General features: G+C 41.1%; 1 protein-coding gene across 4 annotated transcripts in view; it reads right to left on the bottom strand.

The window, feature by feature from the left end:
• The window catches only part of CMIP (c-Maf inducing protein), a 259,986-nt gene extending 240,337 nt beyond the window's left edge, over positions 1–19,649 (bottom strand). The window contains exon 1 of one of the 4 annotated variants that reach the window (XM_077454627.1): positions 19,069–19,649. In XM_077454627.1, the coding sequence (XP_077310753.1) occupies positions 19,069–19,365 (297 nt within the window). In that variant the 5' untranslated portion in view covers positions 19,366–19,649. The remainder of the gene's footprint in view (positions 1–19,068) is intronic. The other 3 variants (XM_077454636.1, XM_077454645.1, XM_077454653.1) reach the window with 3 other exon arrangements.
• Between the last annotated feature and the right edge of the window lie 1,015 nt (positions 19,650–20,664).

Below are 20,664 nucleotides of genomic sequence, written 5' to 3' on the forward strand. Positions count from 1 at the left end.
GAAGAGGATTTGTGTCATCTGTATGGCGGAAAAGGAGACTCACTGTAATTGCCTGGAAAATTAAAACAGAAAATACACGAGAGCCTTTCGATGTTCCTTCATTCTTGAGTCTCTATAGTGTAGTGGTGTCCACAAAAGATGCGGGTCTCCAGCCATGGAGCTGGTCATAGTGAATTGCAGGTAAGGTACTCAGATCTTTAGTCAATAGTTAAAAGGGGTTGTAAACCCTTGTGTTTTTTTTTTTTTTTTTTACCTTAATGCATCCTATGTATTAAAGGTGAAAAAACACCTGGCAGTGACCGGCCCCCCGTTTTACTTACCTGAGCCCCGTATTTCCCTCGGCAAGGACACGCTGTCCCTCTCTCCAGGGGGTCCCAGCTCTTGATTGGATAGATTGATAGCAGTGCAGCCATTGGCTCCCACTGCCATCAATCAAATCCAATGATGCGGGTGCCGGGGGGGGGGGGGGGTGACGAGTCCAGCATTCATGTCTCTGGATGCAAATGATGGACTCGGGAGCGCGCCTACAAGGTAACCCCCTTCTCACTTCTCCTTGGGGGTTATCTGATGCGGGGAGGATCCGCAAGGGCCACCAAGGGACCCCAGAAATGGAACAATCAGGGCCACTCGGTGCAAAACGAGCTGCACAATGGAGCCAAGTATGATATGTTTGTTATTTACAAAAAATAAAAAACGAGCCTTTACAATCGCTTGGTTTTGGCTGTTCTCCACAAAAGCGGAGACCACCCCACCCCAAGACAACAAGATCACCCAAACTGAAAAATCCCAACTGAATAAACCAGAAAGAGCACAAAACTGCTATCTCAAGAATCCTCTATTAATACCAAAAGTGCAAGGGGTCTTCAAAAAGTCTCTGCACTTCTTTTTTAACTCTATTCAATATAAAAAAGTGAGGAAACTTTTTGAAGACCCCTCATACAACATGAACATAGGACAGTGAACAGGTTTCAGGGCCAAACTCCCCCTTTATCAGAGCTTAGTCAGTGTAATGACTCACAGCTGATTAGAGGTTAGGTTCCTTCTTTGAAAGTAAGCAAGATGTCGGTTGTATCTTTAGCACAAGCGGCCATAAATGATGGTTTATCCATTGCAGTACACTGCACTCGAGTTCCCTGAAGATCACAAACTGCTAGAAGATGTGCATTCTTGATCTGGAAACAAAATCTCTACACTGCAGCTACATATTTGTAGGGGCCGCTTACTACTTTTACGTGGAGCACCATGCATTAGTTACATCCAACAACTTGGATTTGGATCTTCTTCACAAAAGTGGAGACCCACCTCAAGACAACAAGATCACCCGAATTAAAAATGTTAGAAGGACAACATGAACGTAAGACAGTAAATGCATTTCGGGGGCCAAAAATCTCCCTTTATCAGAGCTTAGTCAGTGTAAGAAAAGGTATCGATTGGACTCAAAGTCCAATAGAGGTTATATTCCTTCTTTAAAGTAAGCAATGCCCCGTTTGTACTCTATCTTTAGCATCATTAGCCATAGAGTCGAGTTCATCTGCTGCAGTACACTGCACTTGTGTGTTCACTGATGATCACAAACTGCTAGAATAAAATAAGCTCAGACTTAAACCCCATTGAAAATCTGTGGAATGACTTGAAGACTGCAGTCCACAAACGGTCATCACCAAATTTAACTGAACTTGAGTAGTTCTGCAAAGAAAGAGTAGGCATATATTGCCATTGTTAGTAGAGACATATCCCAACAGACTAAATGCTGTAATTAAAGCAAAAGGTGGTTCAACAAAATACTGACACAAGAGGGTGAGCCTTTTTCCAACTCAGTGATTCTGGTTTTGATTTTTTTTTTTCTAACATAAGGGTGTTATAGCTTTTACTTGGATGTTATAAGCTTCACTGAGCACATACAGCTGGATATAACAAAAACTGTCTGTCTTCATTTCAGGCTGCAAAGCAACAAAATTTGATTTTAAAGGGGGTGATTCTATTATATACCCACTGTACGTAGGTCCAGCCAGCTCCACTTATTAAACATATAATCTGGTCCTCATCCTGCACATATAAACCAGGGCAGCAACTCATCATGCACATGTAAACGTGGACAGGTTTACATGTGCATGATAAAAACTAGATTATATGTTTAAAAGGCGGATGCCCTCTCCCTTCTGATGGCGGGTTTGGTGGATACATTGTCTCTGATGGTGGCTTAGTGGAACTTGTGGGGCTCACGCATGCTCAGCATATAAGATTTATGTGATGCTCCTGAGACGTCCTAGAGGAAGCAGCAACTATGCTTCGAAACATGTTGGACTAAGTCAGTAGAATACACAAGCAACAACTTTTTGTAGAACCCCTTATGGTTTGAATATGACATGTCTCTGTATTATGGAAATCTTTACATGGTCACAACTGATCAAAATTATAATATACATATTGTTGCAATAAAATTATATATTTTTATGGAATTGAATTGTGTTACTTTGCCTTAATACAAAGCCTTTGTTGTCCCCATTTTTTTTATTACGAATCTAAACAATGCAATGCTTACAATGGCCTTGATTTATAATGACGCACAGGAAAAAGGAAAGCCATAGGTAAGAGGTTACATTTTCAACATTGATTGGGAACCATTTATATATTTAAACTTAAGAGAGGAAAGCAATGGCAAACCTAAACAACATTAAAAAAGCAGAGACATTACCCTACGGACAAACTGCCATATAGTCAAAGCTATGGAATTCCCAGTAGTAACCTATGGCTGTGAAAGTTGGACCGTAAGGAAGGCTGAACGCAAAGAATTGAGGTTTTTAAACTATGGCGTTGAAGAAGACTCTTGAATGGTAAGAAGATCAAACCGGTCAATCTTTAAGAAAATCAACCCTAAATATTTACTGAAAGGACAGATCCTGAAGCTGAAACTTGAATACTTTGGTCACCTAATACAAAGAGAGGACTCGTTGGACAAGATTGTGATGTTGGGAAACATGTAAGGAAAAAGGAGAAGAGGAGAATAGAAAACAAGATGGACAAGGTAGCATCATCGAAACAATGAACATGAAGTTAAGCAAACTCCGGGAGGAAAAGTGGAGGACAGAAATGCCTGGCAAGCTATGGTCCATGAGGTCAACAAGAAGGATGGTCCATGAGGTCAGGAAGAAGGATAGTCCATGAGGTCAGGAAGAAGGATAGTCCATGAGGTCAGGAAGAAGGATAGTCCATGAGGTCAGGAAGAAGGATAGTCCATGAGGTCAGGAAGAAGGATAGTCCATGAGGTCAGGAAGAAGGATAGTCCATGAGGTCAGGAAGAAGGATAGTCCATGAGGTCAGGAAGAAGGATGGTCCATGAGGTCAGGAAGAAGGATGGTCCATGAGGTCAGGAAGAAGGATGGTCCATGAGGTCAGGAAGAAGGATAGTCCATGAGGTCAGGAAGAAGGATGGTCCATGAGGTCAGGAAGAAGGATGGTCCATGAGGTCAGGAAGAAGGATGGTCCATGAGGTCAGGAAGAAGGATGGTCCATGAGGTCAGGAAGAAGGATGGTCCATGAGGTCAGGAAGAGTCGAACATGACTAAACGACAACAAGAAGAAGGATTAAAAGTACAGTTGTCCTTTAATTTAAAAAAAATTGTTTTTTCAGATAAATCATCAAAAGGGGAAATGAAAAAACAGAATTTCCAAATCATCTGATTAAAATGTAGAAAAACAAAAACCATAAACCATCATCTATCCAAGGGTCCAAACTTCCCCCGTGTAAAAATTCTACCGCTGTGGAAGCCGAGGGGTTAAATCTTTCATTTACTTGCACAAACAAATGCAAATACGCTCTTTGGCTCTCTTATAAAAGAAGAGTCGCCATGGTAACTGAAGATGCCTTCTTACCAATTGCTGCGGCAGCCAACAATTGTACATTCCAGCTGCAATTTCAGTTCTACAGTAAATGGGGTTTGTTTTCAGAAAAAAATGCTGTGTACATTATATTGTTTGCCTTGATTAAAGCTCGTATTCATGGGCGCTTTCAGTGGTGCCCAGGGCCACCTGAGCTTTTGTGAGCCGGCATTGTTGGGAGCAGAGCAAACTCCATCACCCAGGAGGAGATACAAGTGTCAATAATGAAGGACACGTCCCTGAGAACCGAGCTCTCATTCACACCCATCACCGGATTCCAAAAGCTCTACAGCGCTAAAGATGGGCAATTCGGTTGACCTCAATGGGCCCATTCAGGGTTTTGCTTTTCGCCTGAAGTTCAGAACAAATACATGAACTTCTTTTGGGGCAAAAAATAAAATAAAATTAAAATAAAGTTAAAGTTAAATGAGTGATGATATTTACCAGATTGACCCTTTAATAGTAAATCTCTCCTCTAATAATATATGCAGTATATATCCTCTAACAGTACATACACTATATATCCTCTAATAGTATATACACTATATATCCTCTAATAGCATATACACTATATCTCTCCTCTAATATTATATACCGTACATCTCTCCTCTAAATGGTATATACGGTATATCTATCCTCTAATAGTATATACAGTATATATCCCCTCTAATAGTATATATCCCCTCTAATAGTATATACAGTATATATCCCCTCTAATAGTATATACAGTATATCTAACGGTATATACAGTATACCTCTCTAAATGGTATATACAGTATATCTCTCTAAATGGTATATACAGTATATCTCCCCTCTAATATATACAGCATATGTCTTCTGTCTGTTGTTCTCAGAGTGAATTCGATATTTTGCTCCCTAACCATATAGTTGCTTATTTATATTTACCACTGCACATAGAGATATTTAAGAATAAATTGCCTTTTTTTTTTTTTTTAAACTTTACATATTAACCAAATTATACACCACGCTTTTATTTTTTTTTTTTTTAAGGTTATTAACCAATTAATCGAAACAATAATCGGCCAACTAATTGATTATGAAAATAATAGTTAGTTGCAGCCCTAAAGGCAACCAAGATACACTGGGCTCCTCAAGACAGACAAGGCTACCCTCTAGTGTGTACCCCTGAAAGTTAAAACAAAAAACGTGCATATATGGAAGAAGCACCAGACCAAAAAAAAAAGTCCAGTTTCATTTATTGGTATTGTGCTAAAAGACAGCCAAAACGTTTTCGGAACTCCCCCTTCTTCGGGGGGCTCGATTTAAAGTGTTACTAAACCCACAACAGTAAAATCAGTCTGTATATTCAGTAAAGCATGCTTGTTATGCTCACTGTGGAACCTAATGGGTTAATCCTGCGCATTGTGTAAAAAGGCTGTTTGATCCTGTAGCCTCGAATCTCCCCCCCCCCCCTTCTTCCACAGACACCAATCCATCTCCTGATAGTACAGAGACTTGGAGGCACTCTGCACATGCTCAGTTTGGCGTGTATTGCTAGAGAGAGATTTTTTTTTCTTGAGAAGGTGCATGTGATCAGCGCAGGGCCAATCAGCACTGTCCAGACAGAGGGTCAGGGGTCCTGCAGCCTCATAGGACAGTCAAGAGTAGAATGAAAACTTCTCCTACAAGCTTTAGCCAGATACTGATAAAAGTTACAAGACTGCTATATACTGCTGATGAGAAAAGGTATTTAGCAGTTTATATCTACTAAAATAATTGCAATTCCATATTGTGTGTACTGTGGGAGGCCAGATATAGTGAACGCAGGGTCCTGGGTTTAGTAACACTTTAAAAATTAGAACCCTGGATCGACTCATAATAAGGATCAAGATTGGTTGCTCATGCAGATACTGCTGGGGAGTAATTCTTCTAATTTAGCAATTAGCTTCACTGCACAGATTCACACAGAAAAGCCTTATTATTTTGAGTCTCAATTTCTCATTTTATTTTTTATTTTTATTCTTTATTTATAAGTTTTATCAAGAAACATCAGAGTAGTGATCCAGCTCAGAAGTAAATCGTACACAGCAATGCATAAAGCTTGGAGGTGAGATATTCCCGGAACACAACATATACTCAATGTTCAATCTATATGACAAGGATCTAGTTTTTAACCACTTGTCCTCCAGAAAATGTACCCCCCCTTTAGTGTAACTGACAATTGCACGGTCGTGCGACACTGTAGCTAAACAAAATGTATGTTTTTTTTTTTCCCCCAGAAATAGGGTTTTGTTTTGGTGGTATTTGATCACATCTGTGATTGAATTTTTTTGCGCTATAAATCAAAAAAAAAAAAAAAAACGACAATTTTAGTAGTGGCGCCTTCACACAAAGTCACCTTTTTGTGCTGTGACATTTGCTCCTGTGGTTACATGTAAGTTTGGGGAAGAAAAACATCAGAAAAAAAAACGCATCCTTCAAGCAGCTGCTATAAAATGTTTTACTAATGATTTTATTGCCATCATTTCAATATGTCACTATATTTGCCATCTGTGCTCAGAGCACGTGTAAAGATTCATTTATGACACGGGCCCATGTGCACCTCTTATCTACATTTAAAAGGTAACGCACACCTTCGTGGATTTAGAGGCAATGTTAGGAAACAAGGAAATTCAGCTTAACCACTTCCCAGCCGTATAACTGACCTATACGGTGGCAAGGCGGCTCTGCTGCGCAGGATCATACGATTCTGCACCTCCGGATCTGACACAGTGGGAGCCGATCTTCGGGTACCGTGGTCTCCATGTCCGCCGATCATTAAGCAGATTGCCAGAACAGCGATCTCTCTATGTAATCAAGGCAGATTGTAGTTTTGTCAGTAGGGAAAGCATGGATCCTGCGCTTCTGCAAAGCAGGGACAATGATCGATGCCTCCCCTAGTAAAAGCACCTCCCTCACAGTAACACAAGCACCTCCCTCACAGTAACACAAGCACCCCCCTCACAGTAACACAAGCACCCCCCTCACAGTAACACAAGCACCCCCCTCACAGTAACACAAGCACCCCCCTCACAGTAACACAAGCACCCCCCTCACAGTAACACAAGCACCTCCCTCACAGTAACACAAGCACCTCCCTCACAGTAACACAAGCACCGGCTCGGCACACTGTTCACTCTTTGATCGCCCCTGATGTTAATCCCTTCCCAGCCAGTGACATTAGTACAGTGAATATTTTTTTTTAGCACTGATTGCCGTATTGGTGTCACTGGTCCCCAAAACGTGTCAAATTGTGTCACTTAGATGACCTATTTGTCTGCCGCAATATCACAGTCCCACTACAAGACGCTGATCGCTGCCACTAGTTTAAAAAAAAAAAAAAAAAATTCCATAAATATATCACATCGATTGCAGACGCTATAACTTTTGCGCAAACCAATCAACATACGCTAACTGGGATTTTTTATTTATTTTTTTTAACCAAAAATATGTAGCAGAATACATATTGCCCCAACTTGATGAATAAACATTTCATTACATTTCTTTTTATTGGATATGTTCTATAGCAGAAAGTAAAAAAAAAAAAAAAAAATTATATTATAATATATATATATATATATATATATATTTTCCAAATTGTCAGTAATTTTTTTGTTTATAGCGCAAAAATTTTTAAAAAAACACACAGAGGTGATCAAATACCACCAAAAGAAAAATCATTGTGGGCAAAAAATAAAAAAATAAAAAAGGGACATCCATTTTAAACGGACCACCGTGCAATCGTCAGTTAAAGTAACACAGTGCTGTATCGCAAAAAAATGGCCTGGTCATGAAGGGGGGTAAACCTTCCAGAGGTCAAGTGGCTACAGAACTACAAATACAAGCTCTGAAACGGTGCTTAAAAGCAGTATTAAACCCAAAAATCAAACATTATATTGCAAGTTACCATTTTTCTGGCCTCTTGCACACTATACTCCTGTTTAAGTATCTATTTTTTCAGACTTTTTTTTTGGTTTGTATTTGCATGTATTTTCATGCATATGCGTTTGCACATTTTTGTGCACTCATTCTTTAAATGTTAAAGGACGATTGCATGCAAATGTGCGCATTTGCGCACTTTAGGCATAAATTACTGACCAAAAATGCAGATTTTTCCATTTTTTTTTTTCCTCTTTTTACTGAAGAATACACAGCGCTTGTTTACGCGCCTGTGTGCATAGGCACATTACAATTAATGGGCTGCATTTTAGCTTAGTAAAAAAATAATCTGTACTGAACCTTTTCAAGCTGCAGTGTGCAAGAGGCCTCAGATGTGCGGGCTGCATTCATTTTTTTTTTTTAGGGTTTCTTTCTTCTATTTTTATCTGGTGATCTGGTCAGCAAGTCTGTTGTTTTTCAAAAGAACAAGCTCTCAAGCAGAATGCTCCAGTTAGAGATATGACAAACCATTAACATTGGCAGGGGTTCTTACAATAATCAGGGTTTATTTATGTAAAACCTTTATCCCAAAAAGGAAAAACCGGTTGATGTAACTGCTTATAAACATTGAACATTGCACCTTAAAGTCGAAGTAAACCCTCCTATCATTTTCAGCCAAGGAAGCTGCCAACTTGACCTCTGTTTAAATCTTCAACTGCTATGTTGTTGCACATGTGATCAGTTATGACACCAGCCATTGGGTGGTTTAACAGTTTGGTTGAGAGCACAGCCAATGTGACAGTTACATTCCTGGCATGCCGGAATGTAACAGTTTTTTTGAAACTGTTAATTTAATGGGTTTACTTCCACTTTAAGGTTCAGATCACTGGCTACTTTAAAAATAAAGATATTATTAACAAACAAGATTGTTTGAATTGGTCATTCAAATGCACACAAGAATCTATGTCTTAAAGCGGGAGTCCGCCGTTTGTTTTTTTTTAAAAGCCAGCAGCTACAAATACTGCAGCTGCTGACTTTTAAAATAATGACACTTACCCGCCCAGCGCGCCCGCAATGTCGGCACCCGAAGCCGATCTCTCGATCGTCTCTCGGGTGCTGCCGCCGCCATCTTGGGTATGAGAATCAGGAAGTGGAGCCTTTCGGCTTCATTTCCCGGTTCCCTACTGCGCATGCGCGAGTCGTGCTGCGCAATAAGGATGGTCCCGTTGTCCCTGGGATCCGTGTGTTTCCCAGCAGGCAGCGGGGGACCTTCGGAAAGGGGCGTGGCTTCTGCAGAATCTACGCCGGAAGTGGGTGCAGATACCTGTACTGTACAGGAACCTGCACCCCCTCTCCCCTGAAAGGTGCCAATTGTGGCGCCGGAGGGGGGGAGGATTCCAATGAGCGGAAGGTCCACTTTAGGGTGGACCTCCGCTTTAAAGCAGTGGTCTCCAAACTGCGGCCCGGGGACTGGATGTGGCCCTCGGGGCACTAATCCTTCTACTGACACCAACAATGGCCAATACCAAGATTTTTTACTTTTAGTTTACAATATTTAAATATGTTCTTAAATAAAAGTATTAGATATTAATATATAAAATCAATAATAATAATAATATCAAGTAAAGCTGAATATTATTTGGTTCTTTTTGATCAAAGGGATGAACTTCGGTCTGTAAATGAGGGAAGTTTAATCGCTTAAAGTGGGGTGCCCCCTAAAAAAAAATTTTTTTAAAGTCAGCAGCTACAAATACTGCAGCTGCAGACCTTTAATAATCAGACACTTACCTGTCCCAGGGTCTAGCGATGCGGGGGAACAAAGCCCCCCCCCTCCACTCGCGGCGCCGGCATTTTTACTGTGGGCACCAGACTGTGGCTTCACAGCCGGGCACCCACTGCACAGGCATCTGGGACATGCGTCGGGTCCCAGATAACTATGCGGCGCAGAGGGGAAGTGATGTCACCAGCCCGGGCAATGAAGGAGGCAGACTACGAGGGACCCCCTAGCAACAGGCATTTAGAGGTGAGTAAAACTTCTTTTTTTTTTTTTTTTTTTTTTTTTTTTTTATGAATTTTAAGCAATTTTTTTTTTTTTTGGTGGCAACACCACTTTAAAGACTAAACCTTTTTCTGATACTTGTTGCTTACAAGTTAAAATCTGTAATTTTTTTTTTGAGAATTAAAATTACTTAGAACCCCCAAACATTATACATACCCTAGAGAATAAAATGGAGGCCATTGCAATATTTTATGTCGCACTGTATTTGCGCAGTGGTCTTTCAAAAGCAATTATTGGGGGAAAAAAAATACACTTCAATGAATTAAAAAAACAACAGTAACGTTACCCCAATTTTTTTGTATAATGTGAAAGATGATTCTACCCACGAGAATCGTGATCTTTATTCTAAACAAATGATTTGAACAGGAATGTGGAATCACATGGGGCTTCCTGCACCGATTCTGCATGAACCCAGACTTGTCATAGTTACTTCAGCCTGGGTTCAGAGGAGCAGTGCGGGAAACCACATGTGATTCGGACAGGAATCGCACTGCATTCCTGTTCAAATAACTTGCAATTCTAATCCATTCATTTTGTATGGGCTCAAACTGTATCGCGCCACTTGAAAAAGGTATCGGAGCTATTGCACAAGTACAAGTGCTCATGCAAATGCTTAATACCGGCTCGATACTGGTATCGGTGCAACCCTACTTTCTGTATAGTCCCTGCTTCTATCATTCACACTGCGGCTTCCTTTAAAACAGGCGATTATCTGCATGCAGTGGATTCCAACGGCAAGAATCAACAGATTCTACTGGCTGGGATCCATGCATGCCGACAGCGGTGGTCGCTAAGCCTGTATGAAGAAATGACAGGCTGAGAGGAGCCATTGCTGTTCACATGTATCCACACACCAAGCCTCATCCCTCCCGAACCGCAGGTCCCTAGCAGGGACAGGTTATACTCATCCTCTACAATTTCTCTTATACATGTAAAAATCATAATTTTTTTGTTACTGGAAAATTACTGGATCCCCAAAATATGACACACATACTTTTTTTTTTTTTTTAAGCAGAAGCCCTGAAGAATAAAATGGTGTGTTGCAATTTTTTATGTCACATAGTATTTGAGCAGCATTTTTATAGGAAGCCCAAAACAACAGAATACCACATTTTTTGGTAGGATATAAAAGACGATGTCACGCCGAGCAAATAGCTACCCAACATGTCACGCTTTATAAAACATCTATGGCCAACGCTTTAAAAGCCTGTAGAGATAACCAGTTTAGAGTTATACAGAAGGTCTGGTGCTAGAATTATTGCTCTCGCTCCGATGTTGGTGAGCAGCCATCATCGTGCTATAATCGCTGAAATACTAGGATGTCATGTGATCCTATGGGTGGGCAAGCGGTAAAGTAGAATTCCACCTAAAGCCTAACTAGTCTTAAAAATGCTCCCTCCTCTTAACCACCTATACCAGTGATGGCAAACCTTGGCACCCCAGATGTTTTGGAACTACATTTCCCATGATGCTCATTGCACTCTGCAGTGTTATTGAGCATCATGGGAAATGTAGTTCCAAAACACCTGGGGTGCCAAGGTTCGCCATCACTGACCTATACTAACTACCCTGTGTAAAAAAAATAAAGTCACATGACCGGACCAGGCTGAGAAAAGATAAGAGTTTTACTATCCCACGTAAAAAAAAAAAAGTATATATGTGTAAATGTAAATTATTATATATATATTTATATTTATATATTACACACACATACATACATACATACATATACACACACACACACACTTTTTTTTTTCACGGGTTAGTTAGTAAAGGTGGGGGGGGGGGGGGAATTTTTAGGACTAGCTGACCTTTAGGCCAGGTTCACATATGTGGAGCCGCAGGTTCGTGCCTGGGGTCCGGTGCATGTCTGTTCACCGGTTCAGGTGCGATTCAGGTTTTTGCCTCAATTCGCACCTGAACCAAACCCGAAAAAGACACACAGGACCCTTCTGCAATCTGGACCAGGACCGCCCCAGAGCTGTGTAAACCAGCTCCATTGAGAGCCGATCACACGGAAACAGAAATTGGGAATCCTGCATCAAATTTGCATATATGTGAACCCAGGATCAGTTGGAATACTACTTTAGGGGCAGTTCACAACAGAATGTGGCACAGGAATCCTGCATTCCGTGTGTTTCCCACACCGCAGTGTGTGTCAATATGAAGATAAAGACATACTACACCAGATCACATGCTACAGAAGTACCATGTTGCAGTGCATTTTGTACAGTAGCGCACGCACTACTTTTTGCCGTGGTCCAGGGGAATTTAGCCCTTTCAAAACGAACGAGTTCACATCGCACAGGAACATGCAGCGCGTTTCTGTGCGATTCCTTGCGCGAAGCGGCCCTCACACTCTCACAGTACCCAAAAGATCTTGCCATTTCCTCAAATCACCTATCAGTGCTATTCTTATTAGGGGTGGCCTTCTCCTCCAGAAGCAGCCATTCCTGACCCTCCTCAGTGCTGCGGCCTAGGCCTCATGTAAAACAATTAATTGAAATGTGATAAGTTTACCATATATAGACTTATTTTCCAGTCAGAGATCTCTGGAAACTGAAAGTGTCAAAGTCACAAGAATGATGATCAACAAGATACACAGATAATCTTTTGTATCATCGCTGAGAAACTTGAGACATAACCGATTGAGCGGAAAAAAAAATCTGCGGGACAGAAACACGCGGTGCCGGACAGTTGTTTTTCTGCCTTTGAATAAAATGGCAACATTACGGCCACACCTCGATCCCGCCCTTCAGTATAGTTTACCACACGCACGTTTACACACAGTTTCAATACTTTTTTGATGTGTTCCAGTGCAGTTTTTTTTCTCCCCCTCAGGTTTATGCATGTTCTGCTGCATTTATCCGCCTTCTGGTGTAATTTGTTTTGTGTCCGACCCCAACAAAGTGGTGTGAATTTGGGCGATTGGAAAAGCATTACTGTGCATGATTTAAGGATCCATTTAAAAAAAAAAAAAATGGAAGTATCTGGTGTGAACCAGCCCTTAAAACAGACCGCAGCCGCCCCAGACATTTGTGAACCGGCTCCATTGAAAGGTAGTCCAATCCATGTTTTACGCGAATTGGATGCAGTTAAAAACGCATCCAATTTGCATATATGTGAACCAAGGCTTAGACTTTGTTCTCACAGGCATACCACAGAGTATAAACCTGTGTGAGGGAGGTGGTTGTCTGCATGGGGAGGTACAGGGGTTCCGTGCATCCCCATGCAGGCCATCTTATTCATGTCAATTGGTAAGTAGCGGCTGAATGGACACAGAGGGCGCTTCCATTCATGTGGGAACACAGCCCCAAACGCACACTGCCTGTACATCACCTTCAGCTGCCACTGTAAGTATTATCAAGTGGTTTTTTTTTGGAGCAGAATTGCACGCTTTTGCAGCTACATTCACACCTAAACATCCTGTTTTCAAGTGTTTTTTCAAGCTTTTTAAAAAAAATAAAAATAAAATTGGAGCAGATTTGCACATTCTTACAGCTTTTATCAGTCGTTTTTTTCACACTTTTTTCAACTAAAATGTATAGAGTGCTGCTGGAGAGCAGCTATTTGAGCAGAAAACGAGTGACAAAAAATAACGCTCGAAAAAAAAAGCTCATGACGTGCTTTTCAGGCATTTCCACTGAAGTCAACAGGGACAAAAATGCTCAATTCTGCCTGAAAAGTAGTTCATGTACTTTTTGAGCGACAGGCGTTTTACTACAAGCAACAAGATGCTCAGATGTTAACAACAGCTATTGAAAACAAAAAGGTTTTTGCTTGTTGAGCGTTTTTCAGCTTTGAGCTATAAGCTACCAAACGCTCAAGTGTGAATGGAGCCTAATGCCCGGGAAGAACAGGGCACACTGGATCAGGAGTCCGTTCCACTTGTTACCAATCAGAAGCTGATGTAGTGGAAGCACACTCTTAGCATACAATCTAAGGCCACCTCTACGATCCGATTCTAGTGCGGGGAAAAACAAGTTCCTGCACTCTTTTCTGTGCGAATCTAATGCAAATCCAATCTAATACAGTTGCATGGCTAAAATCACATTGCTCAGAAATCACATGTGATCAGCACTGTGGTGAGGGTGCGAATCATATGCGATCTCTGAGCTCACGCTAGTGTGAACCCCGGCTAAGCCCCCTTTCACAATGGGGCCACAGTCGAGTTAGCGCTAAAACGTCACTCGCTTTAGCACTGTTTAAACGGCACTTTTCAAAAGCTAGAGGAGTGCTTATAACCCCAAAGAAGGGGTAAATGTGCCCGTGTTGTGGCGCTTCCGAATCGCTTTTCAGACACTTTGGAAGCATTGCCCATTAAATTTCAATGGGCAGAGCGTTTTGGGAGTGCTAAATACAACGCTCCCAAACCGCCCTAAAGATGCTGCTCGCAGGACTTTTCCCAACGTCCCATAAGCGCAGCAACGCAGTGTGAAAAGTCACACTGAAATGAATAGGAGGAGCTTTTTAGGCGCCATTTCTAGCGCTAAAAGGCCTGAAAACGGCCTCAGCGTGAAAAGGGTCTTAACACTAGATTTCTTTCAAGATCTCCTAGTAGGCCATCCCAAACCTAAGACCACTTTCACACTGAGACGCTTTTCAGGCGCTTTCACGCTAAAAAGCTCACGAAAACTTATTTCCATTAAAATCAATGAACGCTTTCACACTGGGGCAGCGTGCTCGCAGGGCTGTGAAAAAACTCCCCTCTCCATTGAAATTAACAGAAAGCTCTTCAAAAGCGCTCAGTGTTTTTACTGGCAGTTTAGAAGCGCCTCAGTGTGAAAGTGGCCTAAGGCTGGGTTCACACCGCCGCAAGGAACGGTCAAACTCGCATCCAATTCACAAAAGTTTGAACCCAGCCTGAGAGTGGCCTAGCCAGAGTTATTCTCCTGGCTAATGACTGTATAAATATGAACCGTTTGTCTGCCAAGCATCGCATCATTTCTTTTGCCATTAGAGCTGGACCAATCCCTGAGCCTAGGTTCAAACTGATATGGCGCAGAATTTGCAACGATTCCTGTGCATTTCCCGCACTGCATCACAATCGCACTCCGTTCATGTGAACTGCTGCAGGTGTCAATGTTGAGTTAACGACACCCCAAAAACTGTTAAAAAAAAAAAAATGCAGTGTGATCGGCAGAATCGGATCGCATAGGTGTGAACACCCATGCGATCTGATTCCAGTGCAGAAATAAAAAGGTGCATGCACCTTTTTCATGCGGGTGTGGTGCGATTTGAGCCGTACAAAATGAATGGGCGCAAATCACACTGCAAAGAATTACATGCGATTTGAACAGGAATGCAGTGAGATTCCTATTCGAATCAGATGCAGTTCCCAGGACCGCACCAGAGTGAACCCAAATAAAGAAGCTGTAACACCCAATATTAAAGATGGTGCTTAACTTTATTGCTTTTCCTTTACGACTACACATTTGTGTCGGTGCACACTGATGCGATATGGCAAATGCAGCGATTCATCTGCATTTCCCACACTGTATAGCAATCACACTGTGTTCCTGCGATCTGCTGCATTTGTCAATTATGAGTTAACAACACCCCAAAAGCAGCTTGCAGAAATCAGTGTGTTTGCCTGAACCGGATCGCATGGGTGTGCAAAAATAAATAAATAAATAAATAAATAAATAAAATAAAAAAGCTGCCTAAACTTTTTTTATGCAGATGAGGAGCAATTTGAGCCAAAATGAATGGGTTCAAATCACACCAGGCAGAATAGCGTGTGATTTGCACAGGAACGTGGTGCGATTTCTGTGCGAATGGCATGCGATGTGACAGTGTGAACCGGGACTTAAAGTGGTTCTAAAGCCTAGACTTTTTTTTTTTTTTTTTTTTTTTACCAATGCATTCCCTGCATTAGGCCTCATTCACATATAGGCTATTTGGAATCACGGGCAGAATCTTCATCTCGAACGGCGCCCCAAATGCCACCACTCCCTATTTTAATAATTTTGTTAGGTGACCAGAAAGTGGTAAAAAGGTAACCCAACCAATAATGCCTGTGTAAAAAAAGCCCTAAGTGAATGTTTCAACCCTGTTCACCCTAAAGCTGGGTTCACACTTGTGTGGTGCGGGACACTGCATGCGATACAGACAGAAATCGCACCGCATTCCTATTCAAATCACATGCGATTCTTTGCAAGTGCAATTCAAGCCCATTAATTTTGTATGGGCCCAATTTGCACCGCATCACCCTTAAAAAGGTGCAGACATCTCTTTTTTGCTACACCGGAATAGGATCACATGGGTTTTCCCACCCACGCGATGCAATTCTTGCAATTGCACTGCTACCTGTTTTGGGGTGTAACTCATTTAACACTGACAACAAGTGGCAGATCACATGAACGGAGTGTGATCTCAATGCGGTGCGGGAAATGCTCAGGATTCACTGTGTTTCCCGCACCGCTTATATGTGAACCAGGGCCCAAGCTAAAAGTGCTTCATAAATATCACCCAGGTTCAGCAGGAGTTACATTGTTTTACATATTTTGCACTGCAATGTTGTAACCAAATTACATTTTTCTCAAGATGTAAATAACAAAACAGATAAAAGATAATAAGATTAGGGGCCAGTTAACACCAAATGCAGTTTTGGGTGCGGAAACTGACTGCATGGTGTGAACTAGAGCCATTGGAATACATTGAAAACACTGTGCATGCATTTTGTGCAGAAAAAAAAAAAAAAAAGCACACAGAACTGAACTGAACGGAACTGCATCTGGTGTGAACTAGCATTGAGGGTGCATTGCATAAAAAATAAAAAAATTATTTAATTAGATGTTTTAAATATACATTTTTGATACATTTGATTGCTGCTTCTTGAAAATTAAAAGCATTGTAGATTTGCAAAATACCAACTTATTTGCTGCTGATAATTTTAAAAAATTCTAATTTTCAATCTATTTCAAGACTAAATAGCGATTTATAAACCTGTATAAATAAAGTCAAAGCTATTATAATAGATATGCTAAGAATTTTTTTTTTTCTTTAACGTCCATAAATTTTAACTTGAAATTTCCATTTACAACAATATTAAGGAAAAAAATTAAAAATAAATCTGCTGTAAAAATGTTAGATTTATTGCCATCTGTGAATATAATGCTCATTTCCCAGAACCCTCTTGTGATATAATTAATATATATATATATATATATATATATATATACACACACATACACACACACACACACACACACACACACACACACACACACACACATATACAGTACTCCTGTGTAGACCAGTAATGTGCTGCAGTGAGCTGTCTGCATACACTGCATTGGGGAATCTCTACAAGCACACAACATCATAGATACTTCCATTAAACAATCTTAAATTGATGAATATACCACCTATTTCTAAAAAAATGGATTCAGAATACGCCCTGGATGGGTAATTCTAGATCCAATATTACTGTGCTTATGTCATTTTTTTATTCTATTCTTTATGTAAAAAAAAAAAAAAAAAAAAAAAAAAAAAAAACACCAACACACACACACAAACACTCTTGCAATGGCAGACATTTTCAGTACTCAATTCCAACAAAGCTGGTAAAAAAAAAAAAAAAAAAAAAAAAAAGATTAAAAGTGTAATTCATTTTATGAATTTCATAACAAAATAAAATAATATAAAAACTTAGAAAAGCGATTAATTTAAGATTGGTCCTGTCTGATATTAAATACAATATATTACAAAATGTTTATAGCACAGTAGGAATAAACACAGTGAGCAGGAGGGCTGGATGCATTCTCAATACAAAAGAAAAAAGAGAAGAGCAGTAACTAGGATAAAGGAACAATCCTCACATGCAGCAGGTACCACTAGTGGTTTGTTTTGTTTTTTTCATTGAAGTCAATGTTTTTGCTGGTCCACCAGACTTTTTTTTGTTTTTGTTTTTTATATTAAGCTGCTGAATCAGTGCAATAAATAAACCCTGGAAGTGCCAGCTGCAAATTATATTAATATAAAATATAATATATATATATATATATATATATATATATATATAAAAAAATGTATTTTCCCCATCCCCCAAACATATATACGGTATATGCATATATATACACACACACATACACACACACAATTTTGTTTTCTTTTCCCACACATACATACAAACATTATATATATATATATATAAATGCATGTCCATACACTTTGAGTGTGTTATATATATATATATATATATTTTTTTTTTTTTTTATAATTTTTTTTTTTCTTACACACACATATATAAAATAAATTGCCTTCTCCCACAAACATATATATACTGTATGCCCACCCACTGTGAGTGTAATATATAAATTATATATATATATATATATATATATATATATATATATATATATATATACACATACACACACACTTTGAGTGTGGAGATAGATATATATATATATATATATATATATATATATATATTCTTGAGCGTATACATACATACACACACACACACTCAAAGTGATATATCCATCCCTTTCATTTCATGTCTTGCGGACCCAGTACATGGACCTCTCCATACATAACCAGACCGGTCGGCGGTCACTATCCATCTATGGATCGCCCCAATGTCTTCTGCACATCACGCGGCGTCTCCATACACTGGTATATGTCGGGCACACATTGGTGTACCAATAGGGATCATCCGCTCCCACCATTGGGCACCAAGACACTAGAAAGCCTCTTGGCCCCCACAGATGCCTGGCACACACCGTACATCTAACGCACAACCACCCAGCCATCTGGACCGCCATTCCCCCCCCCCCCCCCGAGGAGCGATAGAAGTCTGCTGGAGAGGGTTGTGCGTCAGATCAGGCCCGGCTCCCATCCTGTATGTAGACACTTGTAGGTCCCCATCCCCCATAGGGGGGTCTCCGATGGGCCCCCACATGTAGAACATACACTCATCACAATATGGCCCCTGACAGATCTATTTAACCAGGCAGTCAGCGGAGCAAAAATGGATGTGCAAAGTGCAGTAACCATAGCAACCAATCAGATCCCGCTTCTCACTGGAGGAAAGGCGGATGCTGATTGGTTGCTGGGGGTGACAGCACTGGATCTCCTCCATTCACACAGGAGATGGATTGTTAGTAGCAGAAAATGTCAGTTATTTGCAGCTGAGAGAAGAAGTGTGGAAATAAGTGACATTTATTTTTTATAATGAGAACAATGAGGAGATGACCCCCTCCCCCGATCACACGGTGGGCTGATGATGGGGGGTTCCCACGTACCGTAGCGGAGGTGAGGCTGCTGTCCTGCAGGGTGAGGTGGTGGGGTTCCCATCGGCGGAGGAATTTGGAGGTGAGGATCTTGCTGAGGAAGGTGCGGGGGTGTCGGATCACACACACCTGGATGTCCCCCTCCTGGAGAAGCTTGTATCTCATCCCATTGAAGTGAGGCGCGGACCTCCGGCACGGCACGGCGCCCTTCCCCCCCTCCGGACCGGACATCTCCCCCCCCAGGAGGGGTTTGTTCTCCTCGATCTGCCGGTGATCGCTTCCCCCACATGAGCCGCTCGTACAATCCATAGCAACCGGTGCCTCCCCCCTCCTCCTCCTCCTCCGCTACGATCCCAACACCGCCCGGTACTGCCGCTGGTCACTGATCGGCCCCGGGCATGTCACATCCAGTCCGGGGGGGAAGGGGGGGTCTGAGCATGGATCGGACGGGTGTCAGTGTATGTGTGTGTGTGTCACAGCCAGGCTACGGGCACAAGATTGCAGCAGCTTCTCCACTACCATTGGCTGGCCCCTCGTCACGTGTCCCATCAATGACGTCAATGGCAGAAGCGAGCAGATCAGGATGCACACAGTGTGTGTGGTGCAGGGAGGAGGAGGAGGGGAGAGCTCCATCCCTGACACACCGCGACACCCTCAGATCACACACTGTAATCACACACAATGTACACACTACATGTCATGGAGGATCTCCCCTCCCCCCACCTGATGGGTGATATACATGTACACATTTATTTACTAACACTGCAGAGAGAGAAACCAATCACATTCCAGCTTTTATTGATAAAGCTGAAGTTAGAAGCTGATTGGCTACAATGCACAGCTGCACCAGATTTTGCACTCTCCAGTTTAGAAAAAAAATCAACCCCAATGTCAGATTTCATGTATACTGTGACAAATGTATGTACATGGTGTCAGATTTCATTATGTGGCATCAGAGTTCATGTACACAGTGTCAGATTTCCTGTATACTGTGACAACTTTATGTACACGTGTCAGATTTCATATACATGGTGTCAAGTGTCAGATTTCATTATGTGGCATCAGAGTTCATGTACACAGTGTCAGATTTCCTGTATACTGTGACAACTTTATGTACACAGTGTCAGATTTCATATACATGGTGTCAAGTGTCAGGTTTCATGTATACTGTGACAGATTTATGTACATGGTGTCAGATTTCATTACGTGGTGTCAAGTGTCAGATTTCATGTCAAATGTCATGTACACAATGTCAGATTTCATGTATACTGTGACAAATTGATGTACACAGTGTAAGATGTCATGTATATTGTGACAAATTTATGTACACAGTGTCAGATTTCATGTATACTGTGACAAATTTATGTACACGGTGTCAGATTTCATTACGTGGTGTCAAGTGTCAATTTCATGTCAAATTCCATTTACACGGTGTCAGATTTCATTTTGTGGTGTCAGATTTCATGTACATGGTGTCAGATTTCACGTCAAATTTCATGTACATGGTGTCAAATTTCATGTATACTGTGACAAATGTATGTACATAGTGTCAGATTTCATGTACATGGTGTCATATTTCATTACATGGTGTCAGTTTTCATGTATACT

Source organism: Lithobates pipiens, unplaced genomic scaffold (assembly GCF_037356315.1).
Source record: "Lithobates pipiens isolate NorthernLeopardFrog02 unplaced genomic scaffold, aLitPip1_a1.2 Scaffold_10, whole genome shotgun sequence".
In the NCBI taxonomy this organism is placed as follows: Eukaryota; Metazoa; Chordata; class Amphibia; order Anura; family Ranidae; genus Lithobates; species Lithobates pipiens.